This window comes from Pseudorca crassidens, chromosome 4, assembly GCF_039906515.1.
Source record: "Pseudorca crassidens isolate mPseCra1 chromosome 4, mPseCra1.hap1, whole genome shotgun sequence".
Classification (NCBI taxonomy): Eukaryota; Metazoa; Chordata; class Mammalia; order Artiodactyla; family Delphinidae; genus Pseudorca; species Pseudorca crassidens.
The window spans coordinates 141,016,600-141,042,344 of NC_090299.1; the positions used below are offsets into that span (position 1 = coordinate 141,016,600).

At 38.9% G+C, this 25,745-nt stretch overlaps 1 protein-coding gene across 2 annotated transcripts in view; it reads left to right on the forward strand.

Moving 5' to 3' along the window:
- UNC5C (unc-5 netrin receptor C) overlaps positions 1 to 25,745 on the forward strand; it is a 396,852-nt gene that overhangs the window by 343,044 nt on the left and 28,063 nt on the right. Inside the window, exons 8-12 of one of the 2 annotated variants that reach the window (XM_067736918.1) lie at positions 8,443 to 8,499; positions 10,511 to 10,702; positions 11,722 to 12,066; positions 15,143 to 15,230; positions 25,490 to 25,658. In XM_067736918.1, the coding sequence (XP_067593019.1) occupies positions 8,443 to 8,499; positions 10,511 to 10,702; positions 11,722 to 12,066; positions 15,143 to 15,230; positions 25,490 to 25,658 (851 nt within the window). The remainder of the gene's footprint in view (positions 1 to 8,442; positions 8,500 to 10,510; positions 10,703 to 11,721; positions 12,067 to 15,142; positions 15,231 to 25,489; positions 25,659 to 25,745) is intronic. The other variant, XM_067736920.1, reaches the window with a different exon arrangement.

The following is a 25,745-nucleotide window of genomic DNA, read 5'->3' on the forward strand; positions in this document are numbered from 1 at the left end:
TGCTGAAGAGGGTTTATGCCACAGTAGACAAATTAGAAATTGCAATTTACAAACAAGAACTGCCTAGAATTGTGCCTGCATCAGTGAACTGCCTGACTTTGGGAAATTAAAATGTTATGCAGTCTGCAAATTTAGCACTTTCTACTCATTAAAAAATGTACAGGTCACCCTGCTCTTCCATTAATTCTCACTTACAGAGGAAGTGGCAGAACTCTGTGTGTGAATTGTAGTCTGGACACACTGCATACCAGGGCCCCCAGAATCCCAGGTGCATTTAATGTGAGGAAGTAATTTACTTTACAAATAGGCTGCTCTTCACTTTAGCCTGGTGCGTTTATCACCGCTATGGTAGGCGTTTGAGAAGGCGTTAGTCAGTTTCCAGTGAAATTCTTGTCAACACAGCAGTTTGATAGGAAAGCATAATTGTGAGTGTCAGACAGTGAGTGCTTTTATCTATAGTTTGGAAGAAGTTGATGTCATAGCTGTGTTTGTATAGTCCTTGATATGCGTAGTGTCCCAGCTGGCAAATAAATATTCTGTCCGTGGACTGGCTGCCCAACACAGTGCTCTGCTGTCTCCGGTATAATGAGTGTGGTTTACTTTTTCATTTTTTCCTTTCTGGTAAAACATTTTCCTGATTTTGAAAGCACGGATGTGGTTAGGAACTTTAGCCCACAGAAACCTGCTGAACACCTAGGGAGCCCCAAACAGATTGGTGTGAGAGGACAAATGCAAAGTCTTCAGCTTCCAGGATGCAAAGTAAACTCCAAGGGGATTAAGAAGGGTACCACCTTTCACAACTGCAGCAAAGCTAGGACTCCTTCAAGATCACATAGGGGCAGGCCAGCGCTTTTGCTTGTTTTCTTTTTGCCTAAAAACCCAGCAGATAGGGTGATGTATGCTAGGAATTGGCCTCTTTACTTCAGGACTTTTCATCACTTTACTTTTTCTATCCGATGTCTTTAATACTATGGATTTATTTATCACTGCCTTTGGATTTAATAATTTATCCCTTTTTCTGAAGGAGCGTTGATGGGAATAGAAAATACTGCACTGAAAACGCTTGGGCAGCTGATCTGTGGGTTTGATTTTACTCAACTGTTGGATTAAATGTCAGACATTTATTCGTCACCTTCTGTGGGTCACGAGATAAGGGTTTTATATTTGAGATGTCCATTCCCTGCTGTTCACTTTCAGAAGGGTGTGGTTGTCAATGTTAGGAACAGGGCTGTGGATCAGTTAGTGAAGCATGGCCCCCTGTCCTGTGAAAGCTGGAGCACAAATTACCGTGGCAGTTTAGATAACTGACATCAGTGATAAGCAAATGTTCTTTTCAATTTTTGTTGTCATGTCCTAGGATTTATGTATTCATTTATTTGGAGTTCCTTAAGCCCTTGTCAATAAATAAACCCTCAGAAGAGTGGTAAATTATAATAAATGACTGTGAGGGTCTTTGACAGACCTGACCTTTGACATCATTAGTGCGGTCCTGATGGGCTGGTTAGATAAGAACCAACCTAAAAGAAAAAAAAAAATCTGGTCATGTTTATTTTGAATAGCCCTTGAGGTTTTTAATGAGAACATTTGCATCAGAAGAAATGTAATTGGAATGAGAAAAGTCACATATGTTGGCTTGGTGTAAGGTCACTGGCAAAATGAAAGACCAAGCAGCCAGGTCAAGGAGAGAGGAAAATCCATGGAGAAGAGAGATTCTTCTAATGCTAGGGTCATAAAAGTGAGGACAGATCTTCTGAAGTGGCCTATTGTACTTCAGATAGATAAATATTCTAAAACTAACCAAAAGCTTGATGATTTAAAAACAAGGACTTTTACAGAACACACTTACTGCTTTTATAAATTAGAATTGAGTTATGTCATATTCATAATTTATATACTACTCCCCATATGAGATATGAATTCATCATCTATTTTATTTAATCCTCACAATATCATAAAATCTGTCTACATGTATTAAGGCCATAGACACAGCTCCATATTGAAATATAATAAGTAACCTTGAAGGCAAGCAGGAACACCGTAAAAAAAACCTCCACCCATCTTCCTTTTGGCTACAAACTTGATAGCTAATCTAAAGACAGAGTTAATTCCAAGACAGCTACATAAAGATTTTCCTTTTATGTCTCTCTTAAATCTGGCTCAATGGTTCTCAAACTCTAGAGAGTGTAAAAATTACTGTATCATATATATATTTTAGTTTAAAGGAATTGCAGATGGAATTTTAATTTTATTCACTTTCCACCTAATATGATGACTTAAGGCCCTGGCATTAATTGCTTCTAACTCCGATCTACTATGTTAGACGTGGCAAAACTGAAGCAAAATTGACCTGAGTTCAACTTAATAAAACTCAAAAGGTACAAAAAATAATCTTACAAACAGAACTTTGGATATCCCGCTAATAATAGCTCTATCTTGGTAAGGAAGGAACCGAGGCATAAAATTGAAAGAGCCCACCAGCATCCACAAGTTAGTATAAGAGCCAGTATATGAACCCACATCTGTCTCATTTTGAAATAAGCCTTTTTCCATGTGGGCTCTTGGAGGCTGAAAGCAAGTGGTGATCAGCTTTCATTGCTCTAAAATGTGATTTTCTTCTTATGTATAGTGTCCCTTCAATTTTTGATGTTTATTCCTTTTTTCCTGTTGGCATCATTTTTGAGGGAAACAATGTTTCTCTTTTAAATATTTACATTTATGGTAGGTTCTGTGCCAAATACAAAGTGATTATCATACATTAACAACTACATCATTCTAGCACGGCTCTCCAATTACATTAGAGTAGAGATGCCCAAGTATGGTACACCTCTTTGCTTACCCCACACTTGCAACAGAAGACACTATTTAGAAGTTGTTTTATTTAAGGGCGAAAATCTCTGTTTTAACTTTCTCATGGGTATCAATGATAACATTTCAAATGGAGAGGTTATTTTCTAGTCTAAATAATTAGCATTACCTCATTCAATAACTGAATTGCAAATTAAGCCATGAACATATCAAGCCCTTTTCTATTATTTCCTTGTCTCTCCTCATTCAAATCTATTCATTAGACAATACGTATAAAAATGACGGGGCTGTAGCCTAAGAGCTGGGATCTGCCCCTCGCTTTGCTGTTTCACCAGCTTTGTGATGTGAGGCAAGTCCCTTCATTGCTCTGTGCTCTGGCTCCTCTGTCTGCAGGTACAGAGGGGTTAGAAGAGGGAATTCTAAAAATGATCTATTTTAGCTCTAACATCCTGGGGGTTTGTGAGTTAGTAAGGGCATAGACTTGGTTTTGAGGAATTTAAACCTGGCTAGTGATGCTTGGAAGTTCTAACGTGTCTCACATCGGCATATTTGCTTGATAACTTTTCTATTAAAACACTACTTACGGCATAAAAACAGTTTGCATTATCTTTTAAAAATTTAGTCATAAAATCATCATTTTTACTCTTGTCTATTATTCGTATTGCATGACAAGAAAATTTAAAAGACTAGAAATAGCTAGTTGGTGTTTATTAGGGAAATGAAGATTTGCATATAGTTCCTGGTGGTGTTCCTGAGATTTCCCAAATATAGACCCACCAAACAGGCTATATTCAGACATTGCACAATTAAGAACCATGTACTTAAGGATAACTTGATATTACTTGCTGCTGTATAAAACCAAGGAAGGCTCACTTTCCTTTTTAAGATGCTTGGGATGGGCTCTCATCTTTTATAACAGTTGAACATCAGCTGAAAAATATGGGCAAACCCCATCTCTAGTCTAAAGGATGACTTGGTGAAAATTAGGAAAGTCATTCCTTCCTCAAGTCATTTAACTACCGTCAGCCGCAACATTGTTACATTAACAGTCCAGATCCACGGTGGACACAGCCGTGAACGGGGCCTCCCAGAGCTGGACAGTGCAAAACCTGCACTGTCAGCTTTACTCACAGGAGGATGGAAACCAACTTTGAGTCTCAGCACTTTCCTTAACTTGAAAATATCACTTCCCGTTTTGGGGACTGATTCTCCTCGTCTGAATAAAAGTTGAACTGGATAATCTCTTAAACAGATGTTTTGAGCAATTATGGCATGGCTTAGCATAAGAGGCATTTCACCAACTATTTAAGAACAACCCACTATTGTTCTGTGCTCCTTCTGTCAGTCCATGGGAGGTGATTTTGGAAAGTTGGTATCAATGGAGGTACATTTTGTTCCAGACGATTCTTCCATGGCAAGAGTGTTCCTCCCATTGCAGGACATTTAGTACCCTTGGCCCTCACTCACCAGATGCCTCAAACAACCCCCTAATCATTATGAGAAGCAAAAGCACCTCTTCTGCCCTATTTCCAAACACCCCATTTAGAAGTGGCACCACCTCTGGCTGAGAAGTCATTTTAGTATCAAGTTGCTCTCTGGCCTTGGAAATTTGCTTCTGAAACATGCCCTTGTATCTTTGCCAGAAGCCACAAAGGCCAGGAATAAACCTCTTTAAAAGGAGAGGGTGAAAGAGTAGACAGTACTTAAAAGAAAGCCATTTTTTGTGGCTTTTCAGAAAAACTGGGCTCCTTGTCTCTGTCATAACTAGGAATCCTGAAATTCAAACAAATTTCCTACTGATTTTATTGAATAATAGGCTGTGTCAACTCTCCTGCTCTTAAGAGCCATCGTCTTCGTGTACTTATAATGTGCATCATAATGATATTGATATGGTTGTCACTTACTGCTTTCAATGTTCCAGCACTTTATAAATCTCATTTATCCTTTCCACAACTATATGGAAGTGCCTATTTATAATCCCTTACACAGATTAGAAAACTGATGCTTAGAGAAATGAAGTGTTTAGTTTGACCAAGCTCTCATAGTTAAGGAACTGACAGGGCTAGGATTCAAACTGAAGTCCATGAGATTGAAAAACTCAGTTTCACTGCCTTGGCCAATAGCTGAGGTGCTTTTTCAATTGACCTGCCTTTCAAGTAGTAGGAAAGTTAACTGAAATCCCTAACTTATGAACCAGGCTGTTGATAGTGACACTAAAAACAATTATTTTGCACTGTGTTCTGCCAGAGATGCGATTTTTCATTATTGCTAGGACTGCTCTCAACAGGATCCCCTCATTAACTGAAGAAATTGTTCCCTGTTGTTCCGTGAAAGACGGATCAGGTGGAGAAGTATAAAAACAAACTCTAGAAAGTGATTCTATATTCTCCTCATTTGGGGGATAGAACAGTAATCCCCTTCTATTCTGATACCCAGCTTCCTAAGGGATGTTTTAGTTGTGTAGTTGCAGAAGGGTTTTGAAAAGGATGGAAAAAGTTTTAGAGTTGCCTTCCAAAACTCTTTATCAGTGTTTCTTTAACAGAGTAAATTGGGATGTTGAACCACATTGGTGAGTGTACTTAATACTCGTCTGTTTTAAATGTTCCCATGTAGGAAAATAACAGTGTGGCTAGATTGGTCACTATTAGCCGTGAGAAATAACTAATAGACTTTTTTTAAAAAAAATTTTAGAGGAACCTCACATGCAAACACTTCATTAAATATATTGATACACCTATTGATAGACATCTCCCAGGCCAGGTTTTGTAGAAACGATCCATAAAATCCTGTCACTTCGCTGCCCAAAGTGATCTTTTCAGCATTACATCTGATGACAGGATTTGCATTTCAGTTATAATAAAATTGAAACTCCTCCTGGTGGACCACCAGGCCTACAAGATCTGGCTGCTACCCACTCTGAGCCTACCCCTTCCCTCTTTCCTTTCACTCACTACCATCCGACTGCTTCGTTTTATTTATTTATTTATTTATTTATTTATTTATTTGCGGTACGCGGGCCTCTCACTGTTGTGGCCTCTCCCGTTGCGGAGCACAGGCTCAGCGGCCATGGCTCACAGGCCCAGCCGCTCTGCGGCATGTGGGCTCCTCCTGGACCGGGGCACGAACCTGTGTCCCCTGCATCGGCAGGCAGACTCTCTACCACGGCGCCACCAGGGAAGCCCTGCTTCGTTTTTATGTCAGGAATTTTGCATCCACTGTCCCTCTTCATGGAACATTGTTCCCTCCAGATCTTTACTTGGCTGATTCTTTCTCCTTGTGCAAGCTTCAGTTTAAATTTCATTTCAACAGAAAATTCTTCCCTGATTCCCTAAGTTGGTCATTTTTTAATCTCCAATCACATTACATTTTTTTTTTTATTTTCCAAGAGGACTTTTTTGGCATTTGAAATGACCTTGATAATTTTGTTTACTTGTTTATTTTCTGTTAAACAAGAATGAAAGCAGTGACTTTTCCCATCTTGTTTGTCATTGTGCCCCTATGCCTAAAATAGAAGCCAGCATATAGTAATAGGGTTCAAGAGTATTTGTTAGGTGAATGAATGAATGAACGAATGAATAGATTCCAGTTCTGTGCCTGGAAATAGAAGTCTCAGATAAATTACCACAAGGCACAAAAGTATTTATTGAGTGGTCCAGATCTACAGAAACATGGGAAAGTAGAGATTATAAATTTCCTTTTTATTATTCCTTGATCTGCCTGTCAAGAGCCAGGATTATGTTGGGAAGTAGAGATGAAAGCCAAGGAGAACCCAAAACTGCTTCACAGCGTGAAATTTCAGACCTATCTCTCTGGAGATCGGCTTCTGCCTTTACAAGATACAGCTCTTCTGCTTACTCCAGCAGGCCCACCCTGATTCTTATCAAAATTTTCATGGTGAACATCAGACCATCCCCAAATACCCTGTTTGACACTTGTTTCTGGGCCCTCTCATGTGCAAAGGAAAACAAAAGAAGAAAAATCTTTTGACATCCTTCCACTTAAAATCACCCCTACAACGATGACATCACTTATCTGGTCCGCTGTACTAGCAGTGAAATTATATTGTCTTAAGTCTTTGGGTTTCAAAAATAACCTTTTTTCTTGTGCCTGTGTATGTCCCAGATGTCCTTTTATTGAGTTCACGGAATACAAATGGAAAAAGGTTATTCCCAGACAGAAGTGTTTAAAAATGAAAATCAAACCTAATACATGGACTCAGACAACTGGAACAAGGAATATAATATTTATAAAACTGAGTAGGAGGTTGCAATCATTGCTCTAAAATAAATCATTAAAAATTAATTGAGAGCAAACCTGTCTGTGCTACAGCAAACCTCTCTTTCATTAAGGTAGCACTGCATGTTTCTCCCGAATTAGTTCCCCAAAATAGGTAAATAGCTTGTGAGAACTGCGTGTTCAGCAAATTACGGAAGATCTACATAAGGCACGATTTAGAGTTACCTTTAGTGTTAAAGCATTAGAGGCCTTTAATTTTGAACCAATTAATTGTGATTCTTGCAGTTTCTCTACATTTTTTGCCCTTGAGTATTACTCGGAAAGTTTAATTCACCTGGCTTTTATTCATCTTCATTCCATTAATCCAAATGGTGCTGTGTCATTTGATTAATTCATATGTTACAGAATGTTAAATAGTAGGAAACCGTGGGTGCCAGCTATGTGATACTTTAAATTTTTCCACAGATTTTCATTTCAAAAAGTTTATGTTCCACATTTCAAAAATGTTTTCTCCCAATCTTCTACTTCACATTATTACCATTATTTATTGTTATTATCATCAGTCATCATCATCACCACCATCATCAGTTTCCTCCTTGGAATACACTAAAAAGAAAGAAGAATAAAACTGCTAGTGTTATTTCTGCATTTACTGTTGGGATGAGATTTTTATTTTGCCCAATTTGCACTATTCCTCTGAAGCCCTAAAATAAACAACCTTATAACCTCTAGGCCTTATTGATTTTTGAATGATTTCAAGTAAAAAGCATCCAGTTTCCATTGCATTGACAAACTGCTCAGTCCCTGGGCAAAACCTATTGGATTCCTATTAAATGGAGGGACAAGAAACAACTGAAAATCCAAAAGGTAGATTTGAGAGGGAAGGAGGAGAGGTGGTCTTACTCAGCTCTGTAAATGGATATTTAACCTTTGACCAATGACGACAGGCCTTCTTTAGTTCTATTAGACCGAGAGCAAGCTGTTATGATTAAATAAAAGAGGAAAAAACTGTTTAGACCCTTCCTGAATATGTCCTGGGAATTAAGGCATATGGCAGGGATAAGGAAAAAAGATTTTCCTTATGCTAATGACCCTTGATGTCTGAAATAAATTAGATCCATTAGAGTTTATGCTCAATAAAAGAGGGACTTTAAGCACTCCAAAGTTAGTGACTCGAGACCCGTTTGGGCTCTGAAATTCAATCTGCCTACTTATTAATTCTTAGGGAGACTCCAGAGCAGACAGGAGATGCAAAATCATAATTCTGAACCAGAATTTTAAAGGACCCAGGTTTCTTCTCCTTTTATTTTAATTAAACCATTTTTCGTGCTTCTCATTTTGTTTCCCTCATTCATTTGATTTTGTTCCCATTTTTGTTTCATTTTTTTGTTTCTTTTCAAGGTTTCATTTATCCTATTTCAACTGAGCAGAGAACCCAGAATGAATATGGATTTTCTTGTAAGTTTGATGTTTGGTTTTTATGTTGCTGACTAATCGTTTAACGTTATTGCCCCCAGTTCAAGTTTACCTTTCTTTGGATCACAGATGTGCACACAGGAAATAGGCGCCTAATATATTCTAACATGAAAAACAAATTAGATTTTCACTGCTGAAAAGAAGAAAGGGTCATTTCAAGCCTCTGCCAGCTTTAAAATCTATCAGTCTCCCATTCAAAGCTTAAGTCCCAGTAGCTGACAAACCATATCATGAAATACGTGGATCTAAATAAAGGGCAGGGTTCAAATGCTCAAAAGGAAAGCGCTGAGAAAGTGCAGACCTGTTGACTTAGAAATCACGAATATTGAATAAGTAATTACAGGCTGGTAAAGTAAAACATTAAGGATTTAGATGCGCTTTCTGACCAGAGTTCAGAATGCTGCTGTAGGGCCTCAAATAAAACCCAGCAGCAAAGTGAAGTCCGCACTTTGAAAGTAGTGCTCACACAACCAGGAGGGCTTGGTATGCCACTGGTTTCCTGAAAAGATCCGTCAATATTGACTTGATTGATGCTTGAGCAGGTATTATAGAAACTTTGGGAAAGACAGTTGTTTAAAAAGAAGGGCTTCTTTTACATACAGTACATTTAAACACAAAATCCTAAAAGAGATGGAACGATTTCCCGTAGGGAATTCTCTTTTACTGTTAGTGTGTTGAAGGTACATGACATGAGCGTCTGGGTGATCACGTGGGCCGGTGGCAATCAAAATGAAGAGCCATTTCACCACATAAACCACGTGGCAGTGAGTCTTAGGAGAGAGTAGTGGTTCCGTGACTTTTAGGAAGCCATGGGACCTACAAACCTGAAAATTCCCTTCCTGCAAAATGCACATGTAGAAAATTGAGCATAAGAAGGTTGTTCTTGACCATCTGAAGTACCAGTTTAATCACCTTTCACAGTGACGGGACCAGCTTTGGTTAATTTTGCTGACAGTTTTTGTGGGTCACGGAAAACTAATGATAGAGACTCAAAGATGTCTGAGGGATTCAGGAAAGGTTTCATTTTATCGGTTTGTTGTCTTTAAATGATCAGCTTTTATCACCATTTGCCGTTGGATCAGAGCATGTTCTGATGCCACTAAGGCAACATGCAACATTTACAGGATTTTTCTTCTTGCCTTACCCAGAGATAGACCTCCCAGCTGACCTCACACCATGTTAATCAAATGCTTAATTGCCTTTTTGGGGAGTAGGCTGACCTTTCTGATCGCGGAACCAGGCCTTTATCTTACTGGGTACACCATAGAGCTGTATTTTATTCCAGTAATGAGCAGCTCAAATGTAAATCTCTGACAAGTAACCATGAGAAGCTCAGGGTTCTCAGAGGTAATACTGAATCTGTAGCAAAAGCCTGGAGTTATCAGCATTAACCTCTGCTCCCCAGATCTGGGTCTTCTGAAAGCCCACCTTTCAAACCCAACATGTTTGCTTCCAATGTTTGCTTTGCTTAGTTCCACTGTTCCCACCCACCCCTTCATTGATTTAGGGGAAAGTGAGAAGAGTGCTGTGGAAGGTAATTTGTGACTTGGAATGATACTTAGAAAAGTATTCTGGTTCAATAAATATACAGATTCAGAACATGCCAGACGTTTCTAATAGAGTGTTTATGTTTATAAAGAACTATAAGAGAATTCAAAGCTGCCTTCCAAACTTTTCCACCTGAAATTAGTAATAAACTTTTTTTTTCCTGTGGGTTGAGAGGGTTTTAGCTCCAGTTTCTTTTTATGCCTTGTAATAAATGGTCTGTTATGTTGCCCAGTTTAAGATAGATTAGTGAGTGGATAGATGCAGAGTGAGAAAGAAAAAGAAAGAAATCAGAGAAAATTTTCTACTGAAAGACCACAGTTTTATATAGCTTTGAAATTAACCTATAAAAAAGGCAATAAATGTCTAAAAAAATGATAGCAATACCTATGTGTACTGTGGGCAATTTCTCTAACCATTTAATTCAATGTTTCCTTCTCCCCTTTAGCTGCTCCTGATTCAGATGATGTTGCTCTGTATGTTGGCATTGTGATAGCTGTGATAGTGTGCCTGGCCATTTCTGTAGTTGTGGCCCTCTTTGTGTATCGGAAGAATCATCGTGACTTTGAGTCTGATATTATTGACTCTTCTGCACTCAATGGAGGCTTTCAGCCTGTGAACATCAAGGCAGCAAGGCAAGGTCAGTTGACATTGCACTTCCCACTTGGACTTATGCATGTAAGCAGCCTCCCTGTGTGTCTTCAAAATCAGTGAAATCACCGGGTTGGAATGCAGTTACATCAGCTGGAATGTAAACTCCATGAAGACAGAGATTTTCGTCTGTTTTGTTGATTATAACAAATTAGAGTTGACAAGGTGCACAGATCTTTTTTTTTTTTCCTTCTCTAACAGGTTGCTCTTTCATACTTTTTTTTTAAAATATATTTATTTATTTTAATTTTGGCCGCGTTGGGTCTTCGGTGCTGCACGCAGGCTTTCTCTAATTGCGACGAGCGGGGGCTACTCTTTGTTGGGGTGCGCGGGCTTCTCGTTGCAGTGGCTTCTCTTGTTGCGGAGCACAGACTCTAGGCATGCGGGCTTCAGTAGTTTTGGCTCATGAGCTCTAAAGCGCAGGCTCAGTAGTTGTGGCACACAGGCTTGGTTGCTTTGCAGCATGTGGAATCTTCCCGGCCCTGGGCTTGAACCTGTGTCCCCTGCATTGGCAGGCGGATTCTTAACCACTGCGCCACCAGGGAAGCCCTCTCTGTCATACTTTTAAACTTTTATTTGAAGAGTACACAGATTGGTTGATTGATTTCTTGAGTTTCCTTTTTTTTCCTTTTGATAAGACATCTTGTATTGCTATGAATACAGTGGTCTACAGATGAACCCAAATCCAGTATAGACAGGAGAAACTGTTACCTAGTCAGCTAGTGAGGATCACGAATCCAATTTGTTGAAATAACTAAGTACCATAGACACAATAAGTAGACTTCAAGGCGGAATACAGAATGAACTTGTCTGTTTATTTGTAGCCAATAATAAAACAGATCCTAGTTATCTAATTGTGCTGTTCTCAGCAGAATTTTAGAGTCTATCCAGTGCTAATATTTGTTGACTTGCTTTGCTCTTGGCTCAGAAAGTGTTGGGGGGCGTCTGGCTAGTGTAGGTTGCCTGAATGAAGAATACAAATGGACGTTCCTTCTCCTTCTGACTCAGATCTCCTGGCAGTACCCCCAGACCTCACGTCAGCTGCAGCCATGTACAGAGGACCCGTTTATGCCTTGCATGATGTTTCGGACAAAATCCCAATGACCAACTCTCCGATTCTGGATCCCCTGCCTAACCTGAAAATCAAAGTGTACAATACCTCAGGGGCTGTCACACCCCAAGATGACCTCTCTGAGTTTGCATCAAAGCTGTCCCCTCAGATGACCCAATCCTTGTTGGAGAATGAGGCCCTCAACCTGAAGAATCAGAGTCTAGCAAGGCAGACGGACCCATCCTGCACTGCGTTTGGCACCTTCAACTCCCTCGGCGGTCACCTTATCATTCCCAATTCAGGTAATTCTTAAAGGTCTTTACATTGCAGAGACAGAGCTTGAAAACTTATTCTTGTGCCAAAATCTTTATTATTTGTTTTCATGAGGCCTGAAAAGTTAAATGTATCCTGTCTAACCCAAATCTACTTTCAGTGTAAACCAAACATTACCTCAGTCAAAATCAGCAAAACCGTTTATCTTTCTCCAACCAACTCTGAAAACACTTCCTCTAGAAATATTACACTCACAGCTTTCTGCTGAGGCATAATTTAGAACTGTCATTGACCTTCTTTTTAATAGCGCTTCAGAAGGCAACATTAAGCCAGAAGCCCTCACTGTTGTCATCACGCTTTAAAAGGACAAATTAATTAGAAAACATATCAGTTGGTTCAGTTCCAATTTCCTACAGGAAGCAGTACTTCAGAATATGAATTTTTAGATGATCAGAGGACATGATAATAGACATCAGATCTTCATTTGTTACCTCTTTATTACACACTCTTCAGGCTCAAGGTATTTATAAGGTACTCACTCCAACCTCTGATATATCTACCGAGAATCACAGCTTCGTCACGTGTCTTTTTGTAGTATTACTCAGCTTTCAGTTTGTTTAGTTATCTGCTTCTAGAGCATAAAGCCCCATAACGCTCTTAAATAGTGAACTGAAGTTAGTGACTCGTAACGTTTGATTAAAGTTTGGTATTCATTAATCAGTAGTTGCAATGGGCTGGGAACTATCAGTTATGAGAGGGTTTAATGGATTCCTCTGTAAGTGTACAGTAGCTCTTTTGGATCAGGCAGATTATTTTGTGAACACAGTAAAAAGAAACAATTTGATTGAACTAAGGTTTATATGTAGCATAAGAAGAGAATATAATTTGTAAACAGCCATAGAGCCAAGTAATATACAGAGCCAGTTGGTCTTCACGTCTAAATATGGACTTGTCTTTGACTCTTCCTCTAATTCAGTCCCCCATTTCAGCACCTTGGCAATTTTTCACCCTATATCTTTAGAAGTATATTTTAATAAATTGAAATATTTAATGGAATATCAGTTTTCCTTTTTTTTTTTTTTTTGTGGTACGTGGGCCTCTCACCGCTGTGGCCTCTCCCGTTGCGGAGCACAGGCTCCGGACGCACAGGCTCAGTGGCCATGGCTCACGGGCCCAGCCGCTCCACGGCATGTAGGATCCTCCCGGACCGGGGCACAAACTCGTGCCCCCTGCATCGGCAGGCGGACTCTCAACCACTGCACCATCAGGGAAGCCCCCATTTTTCCTTTTTTAAAATATATTTTACATAGCTGAGATCACACACTACATAAAGTGCTTTTATTCAGATTTTTCTCACTCTCATGCTATTGCATGCTTTTTAAAATCATGATTTTAAATATATTTTTAATAGTCTACCAAATGAATAGATCAAATTATACTCTATTGTTCTTACATTGTTTAAACATTATATTATTCCCAAGACAGTCTTATTTTTTCATGATATCCACTGGATTCTACCTCTCCTTTGCACTTCTACATCTGTCACTTTTTCACATATGAATTATTATAAAGGCTTCTTAAGTGGAAAGGAGGGAGCTAGCATGTTTTAAATATGTTCTGGGCATCGGTGATCTGCATGCATTATTTTATTTAATACAGTAACGGTAGTTACCTAATAATGTGTCAGGCCTTATTCTTGTTACTTTACATCCATAGTCTGTTTCATCCCCATAACAAACATAAAGGTACATTTCATTGTTCCCATTGGAAAAAATAAAAATACTGAGGCTTGGGTGCCTCACGTGTGGTCTTCCTGCTTCCACTCTGTGCCTCACCAAACCATCCTGACACGAGCGTGACATTCCACTTCCCACAGCACCACAAGGCTCATGTTACTTTCCTTCTCAAGAAGGCCATGCCTCAACACTTTCAACCAGATATACAACGGCTTTGAATAACTATACCTCTTTAACTCTCTGTCCATTACTCTTGAGACTTTCCAACGTGGTTGGGCAGGTTCCTTATTGTCTTGTGCTCATATGGCGTATTCCATTGCCTTGCTAATTAAATAAGCTACTCAAAGACAAGAATGCTGTCTTTTACTTCTTGGCATTCACAGCATGCAAAATACTGTCCTCACAATCATGTCTGTAAAGTTTTATTGAGTTGAAATTAACTGCATTTATTAGAATAAAATCATGGAGCTAAGTATTTTCAAGTTGCTGCCCACCGTGAATTACTCTCTGATGACACCGCAGCAGTGCAAGCCCATGGTTCCTACAGTGTGGTCTACAGACCACCATCATTGCCATCACCTGGCGATTTGTTAGAACTACAGTTTCCCCAGACCTTCTGAATAGAAACTCTGGGCATAGGATCCAGTAATCTGGGCTTTAGCAAAACCTGCAGGTGATTTTGCTGCAAGCTCAAGTTGCAAACCACTGCTATCAGCACAGTTAACTTCGAACAGAGCTCAATCTAATAGTCCTACAAAATGCACCAATTAGCAACTAAGTAAAAACTTGCTTGACCTGCTGTGACTAAGTTGTGTTCACTCTCTGGAGTTATTGTGTTCACTCTCTAGAGTTATGTATGATGAAAGCAGTTCTTCACCAATTATTATTCTGTTGCAGGAAAACACTGATGCTAACCAGATACTTCAGAAATAAACATTTTTTGATACAGTTGAGGTTAGCATCTCCCTGACTTTGAATCTTGTGGGGATTTTTTTTTTTAAATTAGAAACGATACATCATTACAGCTGTTTGAGATTTTAAGAGCAGTTGTTGGTTTTCCCCTCCTTTTACAAGGAAAACAACAGTGAAACCATCTGTCTATTCCTTAAATAAAACAGGAGTTTAAACATTATATCATTCCTTGAAGTAATTCCATAACAGTTCAGAGGGAGCTGTGGTAACAAGGCCAATAGGGAAGGAAAGCAGGGCAGGTATGAATATTTACATGTCTTTAGAGAAAAAGCAGCAGGATTTTGGCTGTATGACCACAGAATCTCCTCATTCCTTTTCACTTGCTTCAGAGGCATTCTGGGAAGTTCCCTTTTGATTCCTAGGTCTTATGTGACTGCTTTTCTCTTTTGCTATTCAGGAGTAAGCATGCTGGTTCCCGCTGGGGCCATTCCCCAAGGGAGAGTCTACGAAATGTATGTGACTGTACACAGGAAGGAAAATATGAGGTAAATATGCTTTTTCTGGTGCACTTGACTTTATCAATGTCTGACTTGGAGGAGAATTGTACATGAGAAAGAATAAACCCAACATATTTTGGTCCTTATTGCCCTGCTTCTGGCATGTCCTTTTTCACCGAGACCTGTAAAAGGTCAGTTTTTACTTCTCTTTATCTTTGAAGCTCCGGACACTTTTGCAGATCTTAAATATGGGCAGAAGGCTAGAGATCTTTTCCCAAGTGGAAATGTGGCCATGTTAACTGAAAAAAAAAATGGCCAGAAATGTGATCCATAGATTGTGCAAGAGATGCAAAGAGACATAAGCTTCACGTGGCCTGGTTCAGGAATCCATCCTGTTGCCATTATAGGGTTAAAGGCCACAGAGAATTAGACAACCCCTTAATCCCTGATTTGCCATCCCCACCTCAGCCTAGCACTTTATTCTCACCTGTAGATTCTTCTTTTTGGGACTGTCTTCTAGCTTTTAAGTGTTATCGACCTCTCCTTCTTATGTTTAGCACGTATAAAATCTATATTTCTAAATGGATCTAGGGTTGATTAAAACTAGATTGAATCCAAGGGCTATTTTGAATGTGTCATAATCGTAAAGATGAAGTTACTTTAAGTAAAAATAGCAAGAGGAGTTTCAAAGTCCTAAATTCAGTTTTCAGTTTGGCTTCTAACAAATTGTTTCTGGTCTTTCTTGATGAGTTCTCACATGAAGTGTGTGTGTTAAACAGTGCCTTATAGGCCTGACTGATGAATGCTTCTAAAGTGCACTGAGATCTTAAAATAAGAGATGACGTTGACATGAAGATCCTTACATGTAATTATCATTATTTTTGCTAAGGGGAAAGGCATTGGTTCCTCTGCCCTGAGCTCTGAATGCAAAGCATGAGTGACAAATGTAGAACTAGGTTTTCATTGTAAGGCATCATACCTTTTCTCTTCCCCTCTGTCATCCTCAGAAAAACATCTCTTTTTAGTCTCGTTCTTCAGTAGCTGAAAAGCTCTTCCATGATGCTCTCAGGTGGAGATGTTGGTATTTATAATCTGTAGGAGCCAGAACATTGTTTTCTTCAGGTGGTGTACTTTCACCTACACAAACACTAGCCTAAGAAAATCATAAAAATTCCTTGAGCATTATTCATGTGCCTTAAATTTGAGCAAGAGAAAATCACAAAGAGGCTTGTATTTGCTCACATCAAATATTCATTTTTCCATTCTCAATGCAAAGTAACATTCACAGGCCCTCAGAGTGCCCTTCTTTTGCAGCAGGAGAAATGAAGATTAGCAGACTCCAAGATCCCTTTATATTTTTGTTTACTTCTTTCTTTTGTCCAGAGTCAAGGTTAGCACTAAACTAAGTACATCCATCCCTCAAGGCCTTTTGCCAACACGGACGTTTTGTTTAAACAGAAATGAGTATTGGCTTGTGCTTTATGCTGAGACGTAGTGAGGTGTGCGTGGTCTCTTATTTTTCATCTGATCACCATTATCTTTAGAAGATCAAGCCTTAAGGGGCTGCTGCAGGGCATGCTGAAACTGAAAGACATGGGCACTCAGGTGCCTCATGTGATGTTTCTTCCCACAATTTAGTCCGCACCCTGACCAGGATAGTTTTACACTTTGGATGAAGGAGGGAGAAAACAGGAAATGGATAAAGCCAGACACTTCTGCTTTTAGTTTCCTCTGCCTTTGACTTTAAAGAAAAGGAAACTATAAATCACTCTTGCTATGCCTACCACCTGAAGTTAGGTGCAGAGGGAATTACTCTATTAAATTTGGTGTGCATCCAAGAAGTTCTGTTGATAAAAATGAAGCTAGAGGAACTCAAGATCTCAAAAGAAAATATACACACAGAAGACCATGAAACAAGGAAAAAACAAGACAATTGTCGCAAATAAATGAGAAAGTCCTCTCCACTAATTTTCTGTTGTGAACTAGGTACGTTTTTCTTATAAAAACACAATGACAAGAATGTTGTCTTAGGGTATAGTGATAATACAAAACATAGCTACCATATAGTCAGCATACTTTTTTTTTGACAAATGATGATAAGATATACAATACTTTTTATTATAACTTTCATATAGTCAATTGATTCTCCCAGAAGGCTTTTACTGAGTTTTGCCAAACTCTTTTATGGTTATAATTCAGCCACAATTGGACAAAATCAGGCTATGAATAAATGCTTTATTACTATCTGATTTAGCAAAGAATTTATGTTTTTGATGAACAGAGGCAGTTTTGACCTGCATGTTCATTGTTATTTTCTTTTACATTTAAGACCAAAGTGGAACAAAAAAGATATACCTTGGAACTTCACTTGTTCGTCAATGACATGAGTGAATTCTTTGGGTAGTCTGATGATAGTTTTCGAATACTGGAAGAATATGCTTTGCCTCAATTTTTTGGTGCTATTTACGATGTACATCTACACACACGATATACTTTTAACTGCATTAACATTTTCTTAAGTCTAGGAAGTCAACAAAACAATAAACTTTAATTTCATTTATTCCTCACTACAACTCTGCAAGTTATGATGAGCTCTACCTTTGAACGTGAAAAGACTAGGGCTCAGGGAAATTGTCACAGAGCCAAGGTTTCACAGTTAGCAACTGAGGGAAGGCAGAATTCACACCCAGCTTATCTCCACGAAAAGCTCCTCTGCTGACCTGCCATCCCTCCTCCATAGCACCCAGTACACAAACAGAGCCTCTGCCTTCGTATTATAGAGCATTGCGGGACACAGCTTCTTTTTATTGCTCACCAAAGACCCTTTCTAGCCTCACCTAGTCTTAGAACTTCTTTCAGAGAAGACACTGTGGGGACAACAGGAGATATGTTACTTCAAGGCGTTTATAGGAAAATTCTGATTGTTTTTCTCCATTTTCCCTCTCTCTGATGGCCTTTATTGCATCCCAAACTGGGTGTTTTTCCAGCTGGATGGTATCCAGCTAGTCATCTGGTGTTGTGAACTGTCTAAAGGGAGGTGTGAACTTAATTGCATGTGGCAAGTGAATGTGACAAGAGGGGGCCTTATCATTACGGAATATGCTCTAAAAGAAAGCACGGGATAGCAGATGAGCAGCCTGAATGAGCTGCAGAAACGGGACAGGCTGTCTCTGACCAAAAGGGATCTGAGCTGTGAGGCTGCGCTCGTGATTTCTACTTCTTCTGCTTTACACATCCCTGGAAAGGCTGCAAAGCCTCCCCTCCCCCCCGCCACGCCCCCGTGGATAAAGTTCCCACAATTAACGGCACTAACATGGACCTTTTTTGCCTTGTTTCCAGCAGCAGTTTAAAAAAATGAATCTGACTCAGACTGAAATTTTGCCTTTCATCATTTCTTATTGAAAAACGAATTGAAGTTATGAACGTTAATTTTTTTCTTTCTCTGTATTCTGTACTTGCCTAGCAGTTTTCTCAAAAGGCCAAAAAATCAATTTAGACATTCCAAATATAAACTGTGGGGAACCATGGAAGGTCTTTGAGCAGTCAAGTGCTGCAGGAATAACAGTGCTTTTAAAAGATTGATGTGGTGATGGTGTGCAGGATGAATTGGTAAAGGAAACAGAAAGACCTCCCTCAAAGGCTGGGGGCCCTGGTTGGCCCATGGCAATAATCAAGGTGTGAGGGGTGGAGGGAAGGAGCCAGGCCTGAGTCTGGAGAATGGAAAGAAAAATATGTTTCAGAAGAAAAAGTGTTTCACAACTGATTAGAAGTGTGGCAAAACACAAAGAATGTATTTAAGAATCAAGCCCTGGGCACTGCGAAAATTGTGAGAGCAATACGAAGGGGTCAGAAGCAGCAACTGGTTCAAGGAGAGAAAGGACAAATTCTGATTTAGCTGTGCACGGTGTGCGCGAAAGGGGACGTAGGATTCTTGCTGGAGATGCAAATGGGAAGTCACCAGTGAGTGGATCTTCCAGGGAAAAAGTGCAGAGGCAGAAAGAGGAGGACTGGGCAAAGAACTTTGGGAAATATTCTTATTTAAGGTTTGGGTATGATGGGCAAAACTAAATAGAACGTGAAAGGATAAGGCAGATAAATAGAGTTGGCATCTAGCAAGGTGCTTAATACATAGTTGCTTCTCAAAGAATATTTTTGAATGAAAGACTGAATGATTGTAATCATAATAGGAACAAATCAAAGGTAAAAAGAGTTTCAAGATGGAGGAGTGATTGACAGAGGTATTACTAAAATTAAACTGTAAAGAAGGAGAATGATAATTTAAAAATTATTGGATTCGTCAACTCTAGGACATTGGTTGCCTTAGGATTTTTTTTTTAAGGATAAAATCCCAGTAGGAAGCATTTAAGGTGTTAGTGGTGAGGCAATGAAGACTATCGTCATATTTACTGCATATAAATAATAAAGTAAAATGTTAGGATAGTGGCCAAAATGTCTTTTGTATGTAATCATATAGCAGAAAGTTTTCATTTATTTTAATGTGTTGTTTGGAACTTTGTATAATAGTAGGTGACATTTATTATTTCTCAGTGAAACTCAGTGATATTATCCTTTTAGGTAGAGTCCTGAATTTCTTGTTTGAAGTAACAGCTATAAAAAGACTGAAGGTAGAGGGCGGAAGGGTGTGGAATCCAGGTATATTTAAATCTTATTCTCTCACTGTTCTCCACAGTGTTTATTTATTGAAGTCCTACTTCTAAAGAAATGATTCAAGGTGATTCTTTTCAATGGGAGGAAAATTGTTTTTAAATAAGTGGATTAAAAAATGAGAAAATAGAAAAAATAAGATTAGAAAGATAAGATAAATTCAGGTGAGCAGTTAGAATATAAAATATTTGGTGGAATTCCCAGCATATTTCTTATTAGTAGGTCATGAATTTACTATTTCAAAGCTTTCAAGAGGGAAACATGGTAGGTTATAAGATCCATGTGTCCAAAAGGGGAAAATATGCCTGGAGGAAGCTCAATTATTTCTCCTTCGGCTCCTCATAAAGAAAAAGAAATTTTTTTTTAATACAGTGAACAACATTCAAAAGATCAAAATAGCAGTGAGCTACACAGGGCTACTTCTGTTAGTGTCCCTCAGTGTGAGTAGAGGATATAAAGCCCAGGGATAAATTCGGTAAAATGATTCCACAAGGATTCAGCAGTTCAGTCCAGGGCACAGTATTTAGCTGTTCAGGCTTAATCCAGGGACACATTTTGGTCTGTCTGGGGAAATGGGGGCACGCCCTTCAAAGTGGCTTCCATAAATATTCTTTTTTGCTCAATTGATCTTTTGATAGCAAGTGAGTTAGATATTCCTTGTCAGATACCTAGAGTGCAAGTATTTCAAGTTGCCGGTTATACATGAAACTGTGTGCTTTAAAAGGCAGCTGAGCCTAGGGTGGGATTGTCATCCTGAGGGACCTGACAAAAGACATGTGTGTTAATAGAAGGCATCTCGTCTCTACACAGAGGTAGATGGAGAAAGATTCTTTTCAGGAAGCAGTTTTGAGCTTGCTGTAGCAAACATCACAGAAATTTCTCAAGGCTGTAAATCTAGATAAGCAACCCAGAATATACCACTGTGTGAAAGAAACCAATTGACTTGTTTTTGGATCCTAACTTTGCCTATGACTAGCTTTGTGGCTTTGGGCAAGTGTGTTAATTTCTCTAGCTTTCAGTTTCCTCTTTTGGGGGAAAAAAAAAAAGGTAATATAAACACTTATCTTGACTACCTTAGCAGGTGTGCCCTGGGCAGCAAATGCAATAGCTTTTATGAAAGTTTTGTGAATTGTGCAGTTATGTGTAGGAGGAGTTGTCCTCGCTGATAACAGCAAGCAAAGGATAAGAAAATCTGACAGGAAACTAAAACTCCTCTCCGAGGGCTTTGTCCTAGAGTCCTCAGAACGCATCCGACATTTACCATGATATTATCCTTGTTGGACTTTGAAAAGCCTTTAAAACTTTAATCATTGTTCATTACTGGATTTCTACTTAATTGCTGTTTCTGCAGCTAATTTTTGCTTTGAGTTTATTTCCATATCATCTGCAATTAATATTTACAGAATGTTTGCTTAAATATCTTAGAAAACACATGAGACTTAATGAAGTAAAGCCCTTCTCTGCAAAAACGTAAAACAGATTTTTTTATATTTATTTTATACTATTTTTGTTTTATGTATTTTAATATCCTCCCTTTATGTAAATAAAGGAAATGTGGATTTAAATGCTCTGACCTTTGGTTTCACATAGTTAAATCTTAACCTTCCCTAGGTGGCTCCTTCCATATATGCTTGGAGATGTTTCCAATTTCAGTGCTACTTCTTTCATCTTGAAAACCCAAAAAGATTCTTATCATTATTACTTCTTTGTTTTCCATTCCCTGTTATGAATTCCACATCACCAATTCCCTATTCATTACATTCTTGCACTTCACTGGGTAAATAAATTCTTTTGACACCTACTGCCCCTTCCTTCCCTTGCTATCCCTCCTCCAAGAATGGTGCCCATCAGTATTGCATGCCAGGGGAGTGCAGGTCTGACGGCACCCCAGCGCAGCAGGGAGTCTTCTCCCTTCTGTTCCAACTCAGTGATGAGAAGAATCCCTCCTCCTCCTGCCTCAAGCACCCGCTGCTAACAGCAGACTGAGAGACAGATGCTTCCAATCCCCAACTCTATTGCAAGGACCACTTGAAATGGATTCCACTTTACTCTCTTTCTTTAAAAGTTTAATGCTCGTTCTCAAGATACACTTGTAACTAAAAGGTAAGGGTAGCGCGCAGGAAAATGCAGCCATTGCTTTTTTTGCCCCAGTAGGAAAAGTAGAATTAAACAAGAGTATAGTTACTGTTTAAGGCAGATAGTGTAATATCAGCTGTGGCACAATGAAAGCAAGACTTCACTCATGTTCTAAGAGAATGAATTTCAGACTGGAACAAAGGAGGACAAATTGCGTAAAGGGGAAATGAAAACCAAAAGGGGATGGTAATGAGTTCTCAAGCTACCACTCACCTTATAATTCCAAATATAAGTACATTTCCAAGTACTTTGATAACTTTAGATTTAATAAAACTATGTTATTATTCAGTGAGAAGGGAGATGATATTAAAAGACTAAAAAGAGATAATTTAAAAAAATCTTTTCCTGAATAGGAGGAAAAGAAAGTCACGGGTTGGGAGATTCTAGTGAAATTTTAGAATAAAAGAAGAAGCACTGATAGCCAAGTTTTACTAAGGGGAAAATATGCCAAATTTTAACTGAGTTTTTAGCACTGATGATAATAATCACCAAGAACTTAGGAATTTCTAAGATTTGACCTTACTTGTGACCTACCAAGTTGGCTGCCACAGTTTTGTAGATGCGGATAAATGACACAAGACTCCTGAGTCAGAGACAAAGGATACTTTATTGCTCACAGCAAGAGCACTATCTAAAGTATTTCCATTTTTGTGCCAGTTCCCCAAGTTCTGAAAGGGTGATGTAAAGACAGTCAGAGGACATCTACACACTCAGTGGTTCCATTCCAGGAATATACCATTGAGTTTAGGGAACCTGAGGGTTTTATAATGGGAGGTAGACATGTCTGCCATTTGCTCCAGAGGTAAGCACTATCTTTATCTTCCAAGGAGACTGCTCTACAGTTGTCTTGAAAGACAGTCGGGACCATGCAGAAACATGAGAGATGCGTGGAGAATAGTTTTCCAACAATATGAAAAAAATAATAACAGCTTCTATCATTCATTGAGTGTTAAGTGAGGGTAAGCCATAGATAGAAGCTAACTTCTAGATTATGTGGTATTTCTATATTAACCATAGATAAAGACTAGAGGAAAATCCATTTCAAGTGACTGTGGCGATTGTAAAGGAATTTGATATGACCTTTGTAATATCCATGTGAATGAAATGGAAAGATATGAACTGGACAATGTACATTTTAATGGGTTTGTGTTTGACTGTACTAAACTCAAAGTATTGATGTCAGACTAGAGAGAGGTTTCAAGTAGTGCCCTTGAAAAGGTCTCTGTCTTTGCCCTGTTCTTGTATTACAGTGTTATCAGTGATTGGAATGAGAACATAAATGGCAGGCATATCAAATTTATGGAAGATAAAAGACTAGAAGAGATAGCCAATATATGGAGGAAAGACATAGCATTAAGAAATAGATGACCTGAAAAATTTCCTAAAACAATTAAAGTAAAATTAGATGGCTAAATATAAATTTCTCTGTATAGGTTCAAAAGCCATCATTGCAACCACAGACCTACAAAGAGAGACTAAGAGCCTTTCATGTTAGGAATACATAGTGGTTAGCTTTAACAAATTACTTAACCTTCTTGGGGCTTCATTGCCTCCTTTTATAAAGGACATGTTTAACCATGTTATCTCTTATCTTCCCATCTAACTCAATTCTGCTAAATAATATAAATAATTGAGAATGATCGAAGGCAACAATTTCGTGAGGCACTGATATAACTACATATCCCAAAGCAGAGAAAACAGTAGTCCCCCTATACTGTATACCTGAGAACAGTCAGCCTTCTGTATCTGTGAGTTCTATATCTGCAGATTCAACCAACCTTGGATCAATAATATTTGGAAAAAACAACTTTTTCCAGGAAGTTCCAAAAACCAGAACTTGAATTTGCAGCACACTGGCAACTACTTACATAGCATTTACGTTGTATTAGGTATCATAAGTAATCTAGAGATGATTTAAAGTACGTGGGAGGATGTGCGTAGATTATATTCCATTTTATATCATGGTTATATAATTTTTTGGTTATAAATGGTTACAAAACTTTTATAATGGTTATATAATTTTTACATAATGGTTATATGCCATTTTATATAATACTGTGCCCTTTTATATAGGGAACTTGAACCTCCAGGCATTTTGGTGTCTGCCGGGGGGTCCTTGGAACCAATCTTCCATGGATACTAAGGGGTGACTGTCTTACACTCATTTCAAGATGCCTCACTCTAGGGAAGATAGTGAAACACTGACAGACATCTCTATGAAAATAAAGATAGAATTATAGGGAGAGATCAAGAAACCATGCTTTTCTAGTTGAAATTGCAAAAATTGAGGCGCTTTCATCTGGAAGAAGATGACGTTTTAGAGATACCGTAATAATCTCTAAGTGCTTGAGAGGCTCTTTCATGCCAAAGTGGAGAGAAAGCCGGTCAGGATATGTGGAGAGAAGTGTCAGGAAGACAGATTGTATTCATTCTAAGTATTGAGTTGATAATAGATGAGTTGACCCCTCAGTAGTAGTGGACTGCAATTTTGGATGAGTTTAAAGCACTAACCACATGTCAGCATCTTGTAGAGAAGTTCTGTGCTTGTTGGCCCTGAGGGCCCTTCCTCCTCTAAAATTTTGTGAGTCCAGGATTTCTTAACTCATGCTATTCTGACAACATAGTTGTATTGTTTTTGCAAAGGCATTGGTTGTAGTCCCAGCACCAGCACCGGTGCTTGTTAGTTGTGAGACTTGGGGCAATCCACTCAACGCTTTGGGGCTACTTCCTCACATATCAACTGACAGCTTGGGTTAATTTATTCATTGGCTGTTGGTTACAATCTTGTTGGGGGAAAAAATAGGCAATTAAAAAAAAAACATGTAAAAATAAAGAATTTGGATCTTTGAAATTCGTTCCACCCAAATTCTCAGAGTATGAAGTATACATGTAGAGAAACATCATTTTAAATTGCTATAGAAATACAGTTCTACATTCTTTCTTGGTCATGTTTGAAAAAAATGAATCTGCTATACTAGCCTGAATTATTCCTGAAAGTCATTTGGAAGAAGTTTAGCTCTAGGGTGTCCTTATTCTAAAGTGATTTTTTTGAAGTGTTTTTCAAGTTAGGTCCTAAAAACACGGAAGTATGTAAAACTCTGTGAAACGACTGGCAAGTATTATCAGAAAAGATGCTTATGTAACTTCATAAGGACCCTGTTCCTTCTCATTCCATCCTGAAAGTATCAGTACATGAATTCAGAGGAAATTAGCAAAGGCAGACCTGTGTCTGAAGGGAGGGATCAAAGATATGCAGGCAGATTCACTATTATTAGAAAGACCTCAAGTCTTGCAAGATCAAAGTCTTGGTATAAAGTGCATGTCTTCCCATTTAATTCTGCCTCAACCCCACCACTGCCCCCTGCCCCCGACAAAAAAAAAAAAAAAAAAAAAAAAAAAATCCAAGAAGAAGCTATTTGTGCAACTTTAGATCTGAAATCTCAGTGAGTACGTAGTACATAAATACTATGGAACTTGCATGACGCAGATCTCTGCTCTCCTCCTAGGCCGCCCATGGAGGACTCTCAGACACTCTTGACCCCTGTGGTGAGCTGTGGGCCTCCAGGAGCTCTGCTGACCCGCCCTGTCATCCTCACTATGCATCACTGCGCAGATCCCAATACCGAGGACTGGAAGATACAGCTCAAGAACCAGGCAGCGCAGGGACAGTGGGAGGTGAGCTTCTGTTGAGATAAAGATAGAACCCAGGAGCAATCCATGCAGATAAGCAAGGGCAATTATGGGAAGGCTTTTATTTTTAAA